Source organism: Ovis canadensis, chromosome 22, assembly GCF_042477335.2.
Source record: "Ovis canadensis isolate MfBH-ARS-UI-01 breed Bighorn chromosome 22, ARS-UI_OviCan_v2, whole genome shotgun sequence".
NCBI lineage: Eukaryota > Metazoa > Chordata > Mammalia > Artiodactyla > Bovidae > Ovis > Ovis canadensis.
In genome coordinates this window covers 32,005,138-32,023,298 of record NC_091266.1, presented here as the reverse complement: position 1 = coordinate 32,023,298, position 18,161 = coordinate 32,005,138, and the positions used below count along the sequence as shown (strand labels likewise).

The following is an 18,161-nucleotide window of genomic DNA, read 5'->3' as shown; positions in this document are numbered from 1 at the left end:
TCTTCTTTTGAGTAAGTTTCTCAAGTAGAGTATCAATGAACATCATGTGGACATTTGGTGCATATTACCTAGGAATGGGTGGGAGATTTGGCAGAAGCAGTGATAAGAACACAACGTTCATCAGAATAGATTGTTCTCTATATTTATGTTAAAATTTAACATATTAAATAAATATGTTTGCATGTTCTTTTATCAAGAACATTATTAATAGTATAGTAGTCTATTATTTTGCAGGTACCATAGTTTATTTAACCAAGCTTTATTTATTTGTCCAGATAGACTGTTTTCAACACTTTGTTGCTAATAATACAAAAAGCATATTAATCATTGAATATTTCTGATTACTTTATATTTCTTTTTCTTTTTTTTTAATTTAAAGCGTTTTTTTTTAACTTTAAAATATTGTATTGGTTTTGCCATACATTGACATGAATCTACCAAGGGTGTATATGTGTTCCCCATCCGAAACATCCCTCCCACCTCTCCCTATCCAGTCCCTCTGGGTCATCCCAGTTCACAGACGCAAGGACCCTATATCATGCATCAAACCTGGACTGGCGATTCATTTCACATATGAAAATATACATGTTTCAATGCCATTCTCCCAAATCATCCCACCCTTGCCCTCTCCCACAGAGTCCAAAAGACTGTTCTATACATCTGTGTCTCTTTTGCTGTCTTGCATACAGGGTTATCGTTACCATCTTTCTAAGTTCCATATATATATGTTATTACACTGTATTGGTGATTTTCTTTCTGACTTACTTCACTCTGTATAATAGGCTCCAGTTTCATCCACCTCATTAGAACAGATTTAAATGTATTCTTTTTAATGGCTGAGTGATACTCCATTGTATATATTTACCACAGCTTTCTTGTCCATTCATCTGCTGATGGACATCTAGGTTGCTTCCATGTCCTGCTATTATAAACAGTGCTGTGATGAACATTGGGGTACATGTGTCTCTTTCAATTCTGGTTTCCTCGGTGTGTATGCCCAGCAGTGGAATTGCTGGGTCATATGGCAGTTCTATTCCAGTTTTTTAAGGAATCTCCACATTGTTCTCCATAGTGGCTGTACTAGTTTGCATTCCCACCAACAGTGTAAGAGGGTTCCTTTTTCTCCACACCGTCTCCATCATTTATTGCTTGTAGATTTTGGATGGCATCCATTCTGACTGGTGTGAAATGGTACCTCATTGTGGTTTTGATTTGCATTTCTCTGATAATGAGTGATGTTGAGCATCTTTTCATGTGTTTGTTAGCCATCTGTATGTCTCTTCGGAGAAATGTCAGTTTCGTTCTTTGGCCCATTTTTTGATTGGGTAGTTTATTTTTCTGGAATTGAGCTGCAGGTGTTGCTTGAATATTTTTGAGGTTAATTCTTTGTCAGTTGCTTGATTTACTATTATTTTCTTCCCATTCTGAAGGTTGTCTTTTCATCTTGCTTATAGTTTCCTTTGTTGTGCAGAAGCTTTTAATTTTAAGTAGGTCCCATTTGTTTATTTTTGCATTTATTTCCAATATTCTGGGAGGTGGGTCATAGAGGATCCTGCTGTGATTTATGTCGGAGATTGTTTCACCTATATTCTCCTCTAGGAGTTTTATAGATTCTGATCTTACATTTAGATCTTTAATCCATTTTTAGTTTATTTTTGTGTTTGGTATTACAAAGTGTTCTAGTTTCACTTTTTTTTTTACAAGTGGTTGACCAGTTTTCCCAGTACAACTTGTTAAAGAGATTGTCTTTTCTCCACTGTATATTCTTGCCTCCTCTGTCAAAGATAAGTTGTCCATAGGTGTGCGGATTTATCCCTGGGCTTTCTATTTTGTTCCATTGATTTTGTTCCATTTCTGTCTTTGTCCCAGTACCGTATTGTCTTGATGAATGAGGCTTTGTAGTAGAGCCTGAAGTCAGGCAGGTTGATTCCTCCAGTTCCATTCTTTTTTCTCAAGATAACTTTGGCTATTCGAGTTTTTTTTTTTTTTTTTGTATTTCCATACAAATTGTGAAATTATTCTTTCTAGCTCTGTGAAAAATACCATCAGTAGCTTGATAGGGATTGCATTGAATCTATAGATTGCTTTGGTTAGTATACTCATTTTCATATATTGATTCTTCTGATCCATGAACATGGTATATTTCTCCATCTATTAGAATTCTCTTTGATTTCTTTCACCAGTGTTTTATAGTTTTATATATATAGGTCTTTAGTTTCTTTAGGTAGATATATTCCTAAGTATTTTATTCTTTCATTACAATGGTGAATGGAATTGTTTCCTTAATTTCTCTTTCTATTTTTTCATTATTAATGTATAGGAATGCAAGGGATTTCTGTGCATTGACTTTATATCCTGCAACTTTACTATATTCATTGATTAGCTCTAGTAATTTTCTGGTGGAGTCTTTGGGGTTATCTATTTGGAGGATTATGTCTTCTGCAAACAGTGAGAGTTTTACGTCTTCTTTTCCAATCTGGATTCCTTTTATTTCTTTTTCTGCTCTGATTGATGTGGCCAAAACTTCCAAAACTATGTTGAATAGTAGCGGTGAGAGTGGGCACTTTTGTTTTGTTCCTGACTTTAGGGGAAATGCTTTCAATTTTTCACCACTGAGGATAATGTTTGCTGTGGGTTTGTCATATATAGCTTTTATTATGTTGAGGTATGTTCCTTCTATTCCTGCTTTCTGGAGAGTTTTTATCATAAGTGGATGTTGAATTTTGTCAAAGGCTTTTTCTGCATCTATTGACATAATCGTATGGTTTTTATCTTTCAGTTTGTTAATCTGGTGTGTAACATTGATTGATTTGCGGATATTGAAGAATCCTTGCATCCCTGGGATAAAGCCCACTTGGTCATGGTGTGTGATCTTTTTAATGTGTTGTTGGATTCTGTTTGCCAGAATTTTGTTAAGGATTTTTGCATCTATGTTCATCAGAGATATTGGTCTGTAGATTTTTTTGTGGCATGTTTGTCTGGTTTTGGTATTAGGGTGATGATGGCCTCATAGAATGAGTTTGGAAGTTTACCTTCCTCTGCAATTTTCTAGAAGAGCTTGAGTAGGATATGTGTTAGTTCTTCTCGAAATTTTTGGTAGAATTCAGCTGTGAAGCCATCTGGACTTGGGCTTTTGTTCGCTGGAAGATTTCTGACTACAGTTTCAATTTCCGTGCTTGTGATGGGTCTGTTAACATTTTCTATTTCTTCCTGGTTCAGTTTTGGAAAGTTGTACTTTTTGAAGAATTTGCCATTTCTTCCATGTTGTCCAATTTATTGGCATACAACTGCTGATAGTAGTCTCTTATGATCCTTTTTATTTCTGTGTTGTCTGTTGTGATCTCTCCATTTTCATTTCTAATTTTACTGATTTGATATTTTTCTCCCTTTGTTTCTTGATGAGTCTGGCTAATGGTTTGTCAATTTTATTTATCCTTTCAAAGAACCAGCTTTTGGTTTTGTTGATTTTTGCTATGGTCTCTTTTGTTTCTTTTGCATTTATTTCTGCCCTAATTTTTATGATTTCTTTCCTTCTATTCACCCTGGGGTTCTTCATTTCTTCCTTTTCTAGTTGCTTTAGGTGTAGAGTTAGGTTATTTATTTGACTTTTTTCTTATTTCTTGAGGTATGTCTGTATTGCTATGAACCTTCCCCTTAGCATTGCTTTTACAGTATCCCACAGGTTTTGGGTTGTTGTGTTATCATTTTCATTCATTTCTATGCATATTTGATTTCTTTTTGATTTCCTCTGTGATTGTTGGTTATTCAGCAGTGAGTTGTTCAGCCTCCATATATTGGAATTTTTAATAGTTTTTCTCCTGTAATTGAGATCGAATCTGACTTCATTGTGGTCAGAAAAGATGCTTGGAATGATTTCAAGTTTTTTGAATTTACCAAGGCTAAGTTTATGGCCCAGGTTGTGATCTATCCTGGAGAAGGTTCCATGTGTGCTGAGAAAAATGTGAAATTCATTGTTTTGGAGTGAAATGTCCTAGATATCAATTAGGTCTAACTGGTCTATTGTATCATTTAAAGTTTGTGTTTCTTGATAATTATCTGTTCAGTTGATCTATCCATAGGTGTGAGTGGGGTATTAAAGTCTCCCACTATTATTGTGTTATTGTTAACTTCCCTTTTCATACTTGTTAGCATTTGCCTTACATATTGCTCCTATGTTGGGTGCAAATATATTTATAATTGTTATATCTTCTTCTTGGATTTATCCTTTTATCATTATCTAGTGTCCTTCTTTGTTTCTTTTCACAGCCTTTGTTTTAAAATCTATTTTATCTGATATGAGTATTGCTACTCCTGCTTTCTTTTGGTCTCTATTTGCGTGGTATATCTTTTTCCAGCCCTTCACTTTCAGTCTGTATGTGTCCCTTGTTTTGAGGTGGGTCTCTTGTAGACAACATATATAGGGGTCTTGTTTTTATATCCATTCAGCCAATCTTTGTCTTTCTTTTTCTTTTGGTTGTGGCATTCAACCCATTTACATTTAAGGTAATTATTGATAAGTATGATCCCGTTGCCATTTACTTTATTGTTTTGGGTTGGAGTTTATACAACCATTTTGTGTTTCCTGTCTAGAGAAAATCTTTTAGCATTTGTTAGACAGCTGGTTTGATGATGCTGAATTCTCTCAGCTTTTGCTTGTCTGTAAAGTTTGTGATTTCTCCATCATATTTAAATGAGATCCTTGCTGGATACAGTAATCTGGGCTATAGGTTATTTTCTTTCATCACTTTAAGTATGTACTGCCATTCTCTCCAGGCCTGAAGAGTTTCTATTGAAAGATCAGCTGTTATCTTTATGGGAATCCCCTTGTGTGTTATTTGTTGTTTTTCCGTTGCTGCTTTTAATATTTGTTCTTTGTGTTTGATCTTTGTTAATTTGATTAATATATGTGCTGGGGTGTTTTGTCTTCGGTTTATCCTGTTTGGGACTCTTTGAGTTTCTTGGATTTTGGGTGATTATTTCCTTCCCCATTTTAGGGAAGTTTTCAACTATTATCTCCTCAAGTATTCTCTCATGGTCTGTCTTTTTGTCTTCTTCTCTGGGACGCCCATGATTCTAATATTGGGCATTTAACATTGTCCCAGAGGTCTCTGAGGCTGTCCTCATTTCTTTTAATTATTTTTTTCTTTTTAATCTGCTTCATTTATTTCTACCATTCTATCTTCTACCTCACTTATCCTATCTTCTGCCTCCGTTATTCTACTGTTGGTTCCCTCCAGAGTGTTTTTGATCTCATTTATTGCATTATTCATTTATATTGACTCTTTTTTATTTATTCTAGGTCCTTGTTAAACCTTTCTTGCATCTTCTCAATTCTTGTCTCCAGGCTATTTATCTCTAACTCCTTTTTTTTTTTTTCCCAAGATTTTGGATTATTTTCACTATCATTTTTTGGAATTCTTTATCAGGTAGATTCCCTATCTCTTCCTCTTTTGTATGGTTTTTTGGGGGGCATTTATCCTGTTTCTTTACCTGCTGTGTATTTCTCTGCCGCTTCATCTTGCTTATATTGCTGTGTTTGGGGTGGCCTTTCCGTATTCTGGCAGTTTGTGGAGTTCTCATTTTTGTGGAGTTTCCTCGCTGTGAGTGGGTTTGGATGGGTGACTTGTCAAGGTTTCTTGGTTAGCAAAGCTTGTGTTGGTGTTCTTGTGGGTGGAGCTGGATTTCTTCTCTTTGGAGTACAATGAAGTGTCCAGTAATGAGTTATGAGATGTCAATGGATTTAGAGTGACTTTGGGCAGCCTGTATATTGAAGCTCATGGCTATGTTCCTGTGTTGCTGGAGAATTTGCATGGTATGTCTTGCTCTGGAACTTGTCCCTTTGGTGGTGCTTGGTTTCAGTGTAGGTATGGAGGCGTTTGTTGAGCTCCTATCAATTAATGTTCCCTCAAGTCAGGAATTCTCTGGTGTTCTCTGGATTTTGACTTGAGCCTACTGCCTCTGGTTTTCAGTCTTATTCTTACAGTAGCCTCAAGACTTCTCCATCTATACAGCACCGATGATAAAACATCTAGGTTAAAGTTGAAAAGTTTCTCCACAGTGAGGGACACCCAGAGAGGTTCACAGAGTTATATTTAGAAGAGAAGAGGGAGGAGAGAGATAGAGGTGACCAGGAGAGCCAGTAATCACTTCATTATGTGCTCCCCACAGTGTGGACTGCTCAGAGATGTTCACGGCATTATACAGAGAAGAGAAGAGGAAGGAAGCAGACAGAGGTGACCAGGAAAATAAAGGGGGGAAATCAAATGCAGAGAGACAGATCCAGCCAGTACACAATTCCCTAAGTGTTCTCCACCGTCTGGAACACACAAAGAGATTCATGGAATTGACTAGAGAGGCGAAGGGGGAGGGAGGAGATACAGGCGATCTGGTGGAGAAAAGTGGAGTCCAAAGAAGGAGAGGGCAGTCAAGCCAGTAATCTTGCTCCCAAGTAAAAATGGGTGCTGAAGATTGAGTTTTTAAAGGTATAAAATTGATAACAAATACTAAAAATCAAAGATTTAAAATCTAGAGTAGAGGTTGGATTCTCAAAAATATAAAAGAAAAAAGAACAAAGTCACAAAAATTATAAAATATACATATATGAAGTTTGCTTTAAAAAATAGGGTCTTTTTTTTGCAAAGTAATAGTAGATTATAAAAATAGAAATTAAACAAGTAATAGAGGACTTAACAGTAATTTTTTTTAAGTTAAAGAGTGATAATAGTAAAAATATATATAGAAGTTTCTTTGGTGTTGTTGTGGACTGTGTGGGGTCAGTTCATTTTCAGATAGTTCCTTTATCTGGCTTATACTTCTCAAGATCTATAGGTCCCTTCCTATGTATTCAGTGCTAACTACAGTGTTTTAATCTATTGCACCTGTCACTTCCAAGGCAGTTCCCTCTGTTTTAGCTTCTGTTTGCTGGTCTCTTCAGTGTCTGATTTCTGCCCTGACACAAGGGGGCAGCGGTGGATACTTTTTAAGGCTCACCTGTTCAGTCATGCTGTGGGGAAAGAGGAACACTGCAAGCAAACAACATTGGTGTGTCCTTGCAGTGTCTCGGCCCCACTGGATTTGCCCCCGCTCACAGCATATGTGCTTTCTCTGTCTACACTGCTTAGGCTCTAGGTTGCTCTGCTGGGAACTGTCTGATCCCTGCCCTGGGTTGTATGCACTTCCCAGGTCTAAGCCACTCAGGTTCAGGTACTCGGGTACTCCTCAAAGGCACAGACTCAGTTGGGCCTGTGTTTTGAACCCTTCCCAGGTCCGAGCAGCTCAGGTGACCAGGTGTTTGGCAAGCATGGTTGCTGCGACTTACCGCCTCCCCTGTCCCTGCCACTTGGTTTTCTGGGTGTACAACCGGCACAGCTTCTTAGGCGAATGTTGACTGTCCAGAATCCCAAGAAGTCTTGGTTAGCACCGAAACCTGCTTGCAGTTTGGTAGATAATGCCTCTCTGGGGCCGCAATTGCCCCCTTCCAGCTCTGGCTGCCCTTGCATGCCTGTCTCTGGTGTGGGATGGGCCAGTCCACAGCTAGCTAGCTCTGCTCAGTCCTTTGTTCTGTGATCGGGCCTGGTGGTGTCAGATTAGGGCTTTTCGCGGGGTAGCTATCCCACAGTCTGGCTTGCTATTTCAGGTTACTTCCCTGAGATTGCCCTCGGGGCATTCAGTCCCGGTCCTTACTCTAAGTAATTCAGGCCCGGTTCTTACTGTAAGCAATGCAGCCCGCGCCTAGCTGTCCAGCCCCCACTTGCTGGTGGCGGATGCAGGCGTCTGCATTGCTTCTCCACTGGGAGATAACGTTGCACACATAATCTGTGGGTTTTAATTATTTATTGATTTTTCCTCCCAGTTATGTTGACATCTGAGGTTCTAAGACTCACCACAAACTCACCAGTGAGAGTATTTCCTGGTGTCTGGAAACTTCTCTCTTTTTTAAGACTCCCTTCCTAGGACAGAGCTCCATTCCTACCTTTTTGGTCTCTCTTTTTATCTATTTTTTCCTACCTCCTTTCAAAGACAATGGGCTGCTTTTCTGGGTGCCTGACGTCTTCTGCCAGTATTCAGAAGTTGTTTTGTTGAATTTACTCAACGCTCAAATGTTCTTTTGATGAATTTGTGGGGGAGAGAAAGTGGTCTCCCCATCCTCTTCCTCTGCCATCTTAGGACCGCTGTCCTGATTACTTTCTAGAATAAAATTTCTGAAATGGAATTAGTAAATCAATGAATACTGAAAGTTGATACACATTACTTGTAAGTGGTTTTGTCCACCTGGTTTGTATTTCACACAGAAATTATTGTTAGCTCATTCATTTCCCCTATGATTAATATGGCCTTCTCTCATCTTCCTCACTGATGACCACCCAGACTCTGCTCAATTTCACCTAACTATGAGACCTCGTACTCATGGGGTTGCCCAGTTTCACTACAGAGTTCCAAAGAATAGCAAGGATAGATAAGAAAGTGTTCCTTAGTGAATAATGCAAAGAAATAGAGGGAAAAAATAGAGTGGGAAAGACTAGAGATCTCTTCAAGAAAATTAGAGATAGCAACGGAATATTTCATGCAAAGATGTGCACAATAAAACAGAAATGGTATAGACCTAGCAGAAGCAGAAGATATTAAGAAGAGGTGGCAAGAATACACAGAAGAACTACACAAAAAAGATTTTCATGACTGAGATAATCACAATGATATGATCACTCACCTAGAGCCAGATCTCCTAGAATGCGAAGTCAAGAAGGCCTTAGATAGCATTACTACAAACAAAGCTAGTGGAGGTGATGGAATTCCAGATGATCTATTTTAAATCCTAGAAGATGTGAAAGTGCTGCATCAATATGCCAGCAAATTTAGAAAACTCAGCAGTGGCCTCAGGACTGGAGAAGTTCAGTTTTCATTCCCATCCCAAAGAAAGGCAATGCCAAAAAATGCTCAAACTACCACACAATTACACTCATCTCACCACATTCCAGCATGTCTGGCTCTAGGTAAATGTGTATGAGCAAAGCTAATGGAGGTGATGGAATTCCAGTTGAGCTATTTCAAATCCTGAAAGATGATGCTGTGAAAGTGCTGCACTCAATATGCCAGCAAATTTGGAAAACTCAGCAGTGGCCACAGGACTGGAAAATTTTCATTCCAACCCCAAAGAAGGGCAATACCAAAGAATGTTCAAATTACTGCACAACTGCAATCATCTCGCACACTGGTAAAGTAATGCTCAAAATTCTACAAGCCAGGCTTCAGCAACATGTGAACAACGAACTTCCAGATGTTCAAGCTCGTTTTAGAAATGGCAGAAAAACCAGAGGTCAAATTGCCAACATGCACTGGATCATCGAAAAAGCAAGAGAGTTCCAGAAAAATATCCATTTCTGCTTTATTGACTATGCCAAAGCCTTTGACTGTGCAGATCACAATAAACTGTGGAAAATTCTGAAGGAGATGGGAATAGCAGATCACCTGACCTGACTCTTGAGAAACCTGTATGCAGGTCAGGAAGCAACCGTTAGAACTGGACATGGAACAACAGACTGGTTCCAAATAGGAAAAGGAGTACGTCAAGGCTGTATATTGTCACCCTGTTTATTTAACTTACATGCAGAGCTGTAAGAGAAACACTGGGCTGGCAGAAGCACAACCTGGAATCAAGATTGCCGGGAGAAATATCAATAACCTCAGATATGCAGATGACACCACCCTTATGGCAGAAAGTGAAGAAGAACTAAAGAGCATCTTAATGAAGGTGAAAAAGGAGCGTGAAAAAGTTGGCTTAAAGCTCCACATTCAGAAAACGAAGATCATGGCATCTGGTCCCATCACTTCTTGGGAAATAGACGGGGAAACAGTGAAAACAGTGGCAGGCTTTATTTTTTGAGGCTCCAAAATCACTGCAGGTGGTGATTGCTGCCATGCAATTAAAAGACACTCCTTGGAGGGAAAGTTATGACCAACTTAGACAGCATATTAAAAAACAAAGACATTACTTTGCCAACAAAGGTCCATCTAGTCAAGGCTATGGTTTTTCCTGTGGTCATGTATAGATGTGAGAGTTGGGCAATAAAGTGAGCTTAGTGCTGAAGAATTGATGTTTTTGAGCTGTGATGTTGGAGAAGACTCTTGAGAGTCCCTTGGACTGCAAGGAGATCCAATAAGTCCACCCCAAAGGAGATCAGTTCTGGGTGTTCATTGGAAGGACTGATGTTGAAGCTGAAAAGAGATGACTCATTTGAAAAGACCCTGATGCTGGGAACGATTGCGGACAGGAGGAGAAGGGGACGACAGAGGATGAGATGGTTGGATGGCATCACTGACTCGATGGACATGGGTTTGAGTGGACTCCAGGAGTTGGTGATGGACATGGAGGCATGGGATCACAAAGAGTCAGACACGACTGAGCGACTGAACTGTATTGAGCACATGCTAGCAAAGTAATGCTCAAAATTCTCAAATCCAGTCTTCAACAGGATGTGAACTGTGAATTTCCAGATGTTCAATCTGGATTTAGAGAAGGCAGAGGAAATTGCCAGAGATCAAATTGCCAAAATCTGGTGGATCATCAAAAAAACCGAGAGAGTTCCAGAAAAATATCTTTTGCTTTATTGACTATGCCAAAGCCTTTAACTATGTGCATCACAACAAACTGTGGAAATTCTGAAAGAGATGGGAATATTAGACCACCTGACCTGCCTCCTGAGAAGTCTGTAGGCAGGTCTGAAGCAACAGTTAGAACCGGACATGGAACAACAGACTGGTTCCAAATTAGGAAAGGAGTACATTGAGGCTGTGTATTGTCACCCTGCTTATTTTACTTACATCACTGCAGATGGTGACTGCAGCCATGAAATTAAAAGACACTTACTCCTTGGAAGAAAAGTTATGACCAACCTAGATAGCATATTCAAAAGCAGAGACATTACTTTGCCAACTAAGGTCCTTCTAGTCAAGGCTATGGTTTTTCCAGTAGTCTGTATGGTTGTGAGAGTTGGACTGTGAAGAAGGCTGAGCACCGAAGAATTGATGCTTTTGAACTGCGGTGTTGGAGAAGACTCTTGAGAGTCCCTTGGACTGCAAAGAGATCCAACCAGTCCATTCTGAAAGAGATCAACCCTGGGATTTCTTTGGAAGGAATAATGCTAAAGCTGAAACTCTAGTACTTTGGCCATCTCATGCGAAGAGTTGACTCATTGGAAAAGACTCTGACGCTGGGAGGGATTAGGGGAAGGAGGAGAAGGGGATGACAGAGGATGAGATGGCTGGATGGCATCACCGACTCAGTGGACGTGAATCTGAGTGAACTCCGGGAGTTGGTGATGGACAGGGAGGCCTGGCGTGCTGCAGTTCATGGGGTCGCAAAGAGCTGGACACGACTGAGTGACTGAACTGAACTGAACTGAGAGTACATCATATGAATTGCTGGGCTGGATGTAGCACAAGCTGGAATCAAGATTGCTGGGAAAATATCAGTAACCTCAAATACCCTGCTGCTGCTAAGTAACTTCAATCGTGTCTGACTCTGGGTGACCCCATAGACGGCAGCTCACCAGGCTCCTCCATCCCTAGGATTCTCCAGGCAAGAACACTGGAGTGGGCTGCCATTTCCTTCTCCAATGCATGAAAGTGGAAAGTGAAAGTGAAGTCACTCAGTTATGTCCGACTCTTCACGACCCTATGGACTGTACGTCACCAGGCTCCTCCATCCATGGGATTCTCCAGGCTAGAGTACTGGAGTGTGTTGCCATTTCCTTCTCCACAAATACACAGATGACACCACCCTTACAGCAGAAAGTGAATAAGAACTAAAGAGCCTCTTGATGAAAGTGAAAAAGGAGAGTGAAAAAGTTATGAAAATATTGGCTTAAAACTGAACATTCAGAAAACTAAGATCATGGCATCCAGTTCCATCACCTCATGGCAAGTAGATTGGGAACCAGTGGAACCAGTGACAGACTTTACTTTTCTGGGCTCCAAAATCACTGCAGATGGTGACTGCAGCCATGAAATTAAGAGGTGCTTGCTCCTTGGAAGAAAAGCTATGACCAACCCAGACAGCATATTAAAAAGTAGAGACATGACTTTGCCAACAAAGGTCCATCTAGTCAAACCTGTGGTTTTTCCAGCAGTCACGTATGGATGTGAGAGTTGGATTATAAAGAAAGCTGAGTGCTGAAGAATATATGCTTTTGAACTGTGGTATTGGAGAACACTCTTGACATTCCCTTGTACTGCAAGGAGATCCAACCAGTCAATCCCAAGGAAATCAGTCCTGAATATTCATTGAAGAGACTGATGCTGAAGCTGAAACTCCATTACTTTGACTACCTGATGGGAAGAACTGACCCATTGGAAAATACTCTGATGCTGGGAAGGATTGAAGGCAGGAGTAGAAGAGGATGACAGAAGATGAGATGATTGGATGGCATCACTGACTCAATGGACATGAGTTTGAGCAAGCTCCAGAAGTTGGTGATGGACAGCAAAGTCCAGTGTGCTGCTGTCCATGGGGTTGCAAAGAGTCAGACACGAATGATCGACTGAACTGAACTGAACTGAGTTTGTCACTGGTTAACTGACTGTTGGAAGTTTATTTTACATGTTGGGCATAACCTTTTTCCTTGTAACTTCTGCTTTTTAATCCCTGCTAGACTTCTTCCTTTTGGAGTATAGTGTTGTGGTAGTAACCAGGCAGAGGCAGGATGGACCTCCCATCGAAAATTTAGTTTAGATGTTGAGATTGGTAGTGATACACACATCTCAATAGGATATGAAAAGGTCTATTACACACATAATGAGGCTTTCTGTGGAGGGCATGTGGCTAGAAACCAGATCCAAAAATGGTTTGAGAGAGCAGAGAGAGGATGCAGCCTTGAGATTTTTATGGTCTTTTGGGGATAGATTGGGGTTGAAGGTTCTCAGTGAAAAAACCAGACCTTATGTTCCTTAAATTTTGTTCTTGTTGCAAAGAAGTATCACTTGAGCTTTCTTTAAAGTTACCTAGGCTAGATGTCAGTAGAAGAAGAAAAGACGAGGCCAACAAATTGTCATCAAACAGGAATAAAGCTAGTCATATTCTTTATTTTGGTTGGGAAGCCTGTTTCTAATACTATAACATATTTTTTAAATATTTGAATGTAACTCCAATTTCTGTCACTGTTCTTTTCTTCTACAGAAAAAGCATGCTCCAATTTTTTTCTTTTTTAAAAAAATTATTTGTTTTTAATTGAAAGATAATTGTTTTACAATATTGTGCTGGTTTCTGCCATACATCAACATGAATCAGTCGTAGGTATACATATGTCCTCTCCCTCTTGAACTTCCCTTCTATCTCCCACACCTTTCTACCCCTCTAGGTTGTCACCCTGGTTTGAGGTTCCTGATTCAGACAGCAAATTCCCTTTGGTATCTATTTTACATATGTTAGCGTATGTTTCCATGCCACTCTCTCCATTTATCCCACTTTCTCCTTCCTCCCACCCACCTGTGTCCGTAAGTCTGTTCTCTATGTCTGCATCTCCATTTCTACCCTGAAAATAGTTTCATCAGTACTGTCTTTCGAGATACCGTATTTATGAGTTAATATACAACAGTTGCTTTTCTCTTTCTGACTTATTTCACTCTGTGTAATAGGCTCTAGGTTTGTCCACCTCATTAGAACTGACTCAAATGCATTCATTTTTATGCCTGAGTAATATTCATTGTATATATGTACCACAGCCTCTTTATCCATTCATCTGTTGATGGACATCTAGGTTGTTTTCATGTCCTAGCTATTGCAAATAATGCTTCAGTGAACATTGGGGTACATGTGCCTTTTTCAATTTTGGTTTCCTCAGCGGAATGCCTAGTAGTGGGATTGATGGGTCATATGGTAGTTTTATTCCTAGTTTTTAAAGGAATCTCCATACTGTCTTCCATAGAGGCTATATCAGTTTACATTCCTACCAACTGTGCAGGAGGGTTCCCTTTTCTCCACATCCTCTCCAGTACTTATTGTTTGTGGATTTTTTTATGACGACCATTCTGACCAGTCCAATTTTTTTCAACTGCATTTTTGATATATTATTTCAAGTCTCCCCAGTCTCTTAATTTTCTTATGATATTGCTGTTTCCTGTAGGCATGATGAAGAAGTATCAACAGTGAGGGTTAAATCTGGCAACATTAAAGACATTTTAAAATAACCTTTTTCTTGTGAATTACCTTGTGGCTGTTATTTGGAGAATGACATAAATAGGAGAACACTTGGAGGGGAAATAAGTAAATCACACTGGATTAGATAATTTTGCTTGGGAAAACACAATAAATTTTATTTTAGGCATGTTGAATAGTGATGATTGCATGTCCAGGTTGTTCCTATAATTAAAAAAAATCTTGAAATTCAACCCTTCTTACTTACTTTAAACAGTAAATGTAAGATTTATACTAGAATATTTTATAACATTTGTATTGACTTTTTAGGATCTCCTTGTGATCCTACTTTACTTCTGAGCTGTGCTCCCTGCAATGTGATCTGCTCCATTGTTTTCCGGAATCGTTTTGAGTACAGTGATGAGAAATTGCTAACCTTGATAAAATATTTTAATGAAAATGCAATGCTTGGAAGCACCCCCTGGATAGAGGTAAGGTCAAGATTCTCTTTAAATGGGAGACAATTTTCTAGCTAATTGATTGCTCATCCTTCCTCACCCCTTTGTGTTCTATCAAAATGGATAATGTTACTCAGACTATCACTTGTAACTGATTAGTGAGTTATCAATTCAATTTAGATAATGAATTGAGTTTTAAAATGTGAAATATAGTAATAAAAAGAAAAATATAATATTGTAGTGTACCAATTATAGCAAAATATTTTTTCAGAAACCTTTTTAACCCCCTGATTTGTATATCTATAGATAAAGAGAGTGGTATGTAAAATGTGTTTTTTATGATAGTACATGTCAGGAAAAGTTAATAACATATGTGGTACATCCTTTATAACTAAAATTCTGTGTGGAATGTAAGGTTATGTTTTCCATTTGGGAAGGACCATAGAGGACAAATATTCTATTCCTCACTTTTTGGAACAGAAAAATTCACCCAGACATATTAAATATATTTTCCAAAGTAGCCTAACCAAGAAAAAGAATGAGCTAGACTTAGAAGCTGCTGCTGCTGCTGCGGCTCAGTCGCTTCAGTCGTGTCCGACTCTGTGCGACCCCATAGATGGCAGCCCACCAGGCTCCCCAGTCCCTGGGATTCTCCAGGCAAGAACACTGGAGTGGGTTGCCATTTTCTTCTCCAATGCATGAAAGTAAAAAGTGAAAATGAAGTCACTCAGTCGTGTCCAACTCTTAGTGACCCTGCGGACTGCAGCCTACCAGGCTCTTCCATCCATGGGTTTTCCAGGCAAGAGTACTGGAGTGGGGTGCCATTGCCTTCTCCGGACTTAGAAGCTAGATTTCTCAGTTCTCTAGCTAGTTTGATACAAGGTACTAGCCTTAATAAATTTCTTCAGCGTCTAGCAAAGGTGTTAAGTCATGAAGGTACTGTTTAAAAAGGAGCCAATAACCTTTAGGATTAGAAATAGCCAGGAGAATAAGGGCCACATGTATATTTCTCAGGGCTTTCCAGGTGGTGCTAGTACTAAAACAGGCATCTGCCAATGTAGGAGGTATAAGAGACACAGGTTCCAGTCCCTGAATGAGGAAGGTCTCCTGGAAGAGGGCATGGCAACCCACTCCAGTATTCTTGCCTGGGAAATCACATTGACAGAGGAGCCTGGCAGGCTACAGTCCATAGGGTCACAAAAAGTTGAATATGACTGAAGAGATTTAGCATGTATATTTCTCAGGGTATAAAGTGCCTAAATAAAAATAAGCTACATAGTTTAGGCACTAACAATATTTCTGGTGAGTTTATTCATTACTAAAAAAGGATGTGAATATTAATAGACATAAAAGGAATTATTGATCATAATATAATAATAGTATGAGACTTTAACACACCATTTGCACCAATGAACACATCATGCAGATCTAAACTTAATAAGGAAAAATTGGTGTTAAGCAACACATTAGATCAGATTTATACAGAACATTCCATCCAAATGCAGTCAAATACACATTCTCTTTAAGTGTACATGAAACATTCTCCAGGATAGACTGTGTTATGTCACAAACAAATTAATTATGTCAATAAATTCAAGAAATTGAAATCATATCACGCACCTCTTCTAACCACAACTGTGTGAAACTAGAAATCAATCACTAGAAAAAAATAACTGGAAAAAATACAAAGGATTGGATAATAGGTCAATAAATAAATCAAAGAGGAAATGAAAATATTTTGAGATAATTGACATGAGAAATAGAACATTTAAAAATCTTTGTGACAAACAAAAACAGCTCTAAGAGGGAGTTTTGTAGCAAACAGCCCTATCACCCAGGAAACCAAAAAAAACCTCAAAAAAACAATCTGACCTTACACATAAAATAACTAGAAAAAGAAGAACAAACAATGCCCAAAGTTAGTAGAAGGAAGGAAATAATAAAGGTCGGAGATTAAATAAATGAAACATTAACTGTAGACAATAGAAAAGATCAATGAAACTAAAAGCTGGTTCTTGCAAAGATAAACAAAAATTGATAAACCTTAGCCAGACTCATCAAGATAAAAAGAGAGACAATCCAAATAGATAAAATCAGAAATGAAAGAGAAAAGTATTACAACTGATATCACAGCACTTCAAAGGATCATGATCACCACTATGAACAATTACATACCAGTGAACTGGATACCTAGAAAAAAATGTGTGCATTCACAGAAACACATAACATACCAAGACTAAATCAGGAAGAAACAGAAAATCTAATCAGACTGATGATCATTAGTAATCAAATTGAAATGATCATCTAAACACTTCCATCATTGAAAATATAGGACCAGATAGCCTCACAGGTCAATTCTATTAAAGATTTAGAGACGAGTTAATACATATCTTTCTCAAACTTTTGCAAAAAATTGAAGAGAAAGGAACACTTCCTCAAAAATTCTCAATGAATTATTTGCAAATGGAATTCACCAATACATTAAAAGGGTCATAAACCAAATGATTGTGAAGTGAAAGTTGCTGAGTTGCGTCTGACTCTTTGCAACCCCCATGGACTATACAGTCCATGGAATTTTCCAGGCTAGAATACCAGAGTGGCCATTCCCTTCTCCAGGGGATCTTCCCAACCCAGGGATCAAACCCAGGTCTCCTGAATTTCAGGCAGGTTCTTTACCAGCTGAGCCACAAGCGAAGCCCAAGAATACTGGAGTGGGTAGCTTATCTCTTCTTTAGTGGATCTTCCTGACCCAGGAATTGAACAAGGGTCTCCTGCATTGCAGGCGTATTCTTTACCAGCTGAGCTATCAGGAAAGCCCATACCACGATTAAGTTAAATTTATCCCAGCGATGCAAGAGTGGTTCCATATCTGCAAATCATTCAATCTGATACATTAAATTAACAAAATGAAAGAAAAAATTTATGATCACAAATTATGTTTAAAAATGCTTAAAAAAATTCAACATCCATTTATGATAAAAGCTCTTCATGAGTGGCTATTGAAGGAATACACCTCAAAATGTAATAAAAGCCATAATGACAAGCCCATAGCTAACATCATACTCAACAGTGAAAATCAGAAAACATTTTTTTAAGATCAGCAAAAAGACAAGGATGCCAGTGGAACAAAACAGTTACCTATTAAATGGGAAAAGACATTTCCAAACAATATTTCTGACAAGGGATTAATATAAAAAATTCACACAGAACACATGCAATTCAAAATCAAAACAGAAAAGCAAATTCAAAATAAATAAAAGTGTCTAGAGGACTTGAATAAACATTTTTTCCAAAGAGGATGTATAGATGTCCAATAAGCATATGAAAATATATTCAGCATCACAAGTAATCAGGGAAATGCAGATCAAAACCACAATGAGATATGACCTCATACCAGTTAGAATAGCTCTTGTCAAAAAGAAATAACAAGTGTAGGGGAGAATATGAAGAAAAAGGAACCCTTTTGAACTGTTGGTGGGAATTTAAATTGATGCAGGCACTATGGAAAACAATATGCAAGCTTGTCAAAAAATTAAAACTAGAACTAATGTACAATTTAGCAATTCCAGTCCTGG

At 38.6% G+C, this 18,161-nt stretch overlaps 1 protein-coding gene across 1 annotated transcript in view; it reads left to right on the top strand.

Moving 5' to 3' along the window:
- Window positions 1–18,161, top strand: part of LOC138427955 (cytochrome P450 2C21-like) — a 64,032-nt gene that overhangs the window by 16,506 nt on the left and 29,365 nt on the right. Inside the window, exon 4 of the mRNA XM_069568082.1 lies at window positions 14,459–14,619. Coding sequence (XP_069424183.1) covers window positions 14,459–14,619 — 161 coding nt within the window. The remainder of the gene's footprint in view (window positions 1–14,458; window positions 14,620–18,161) is intronic.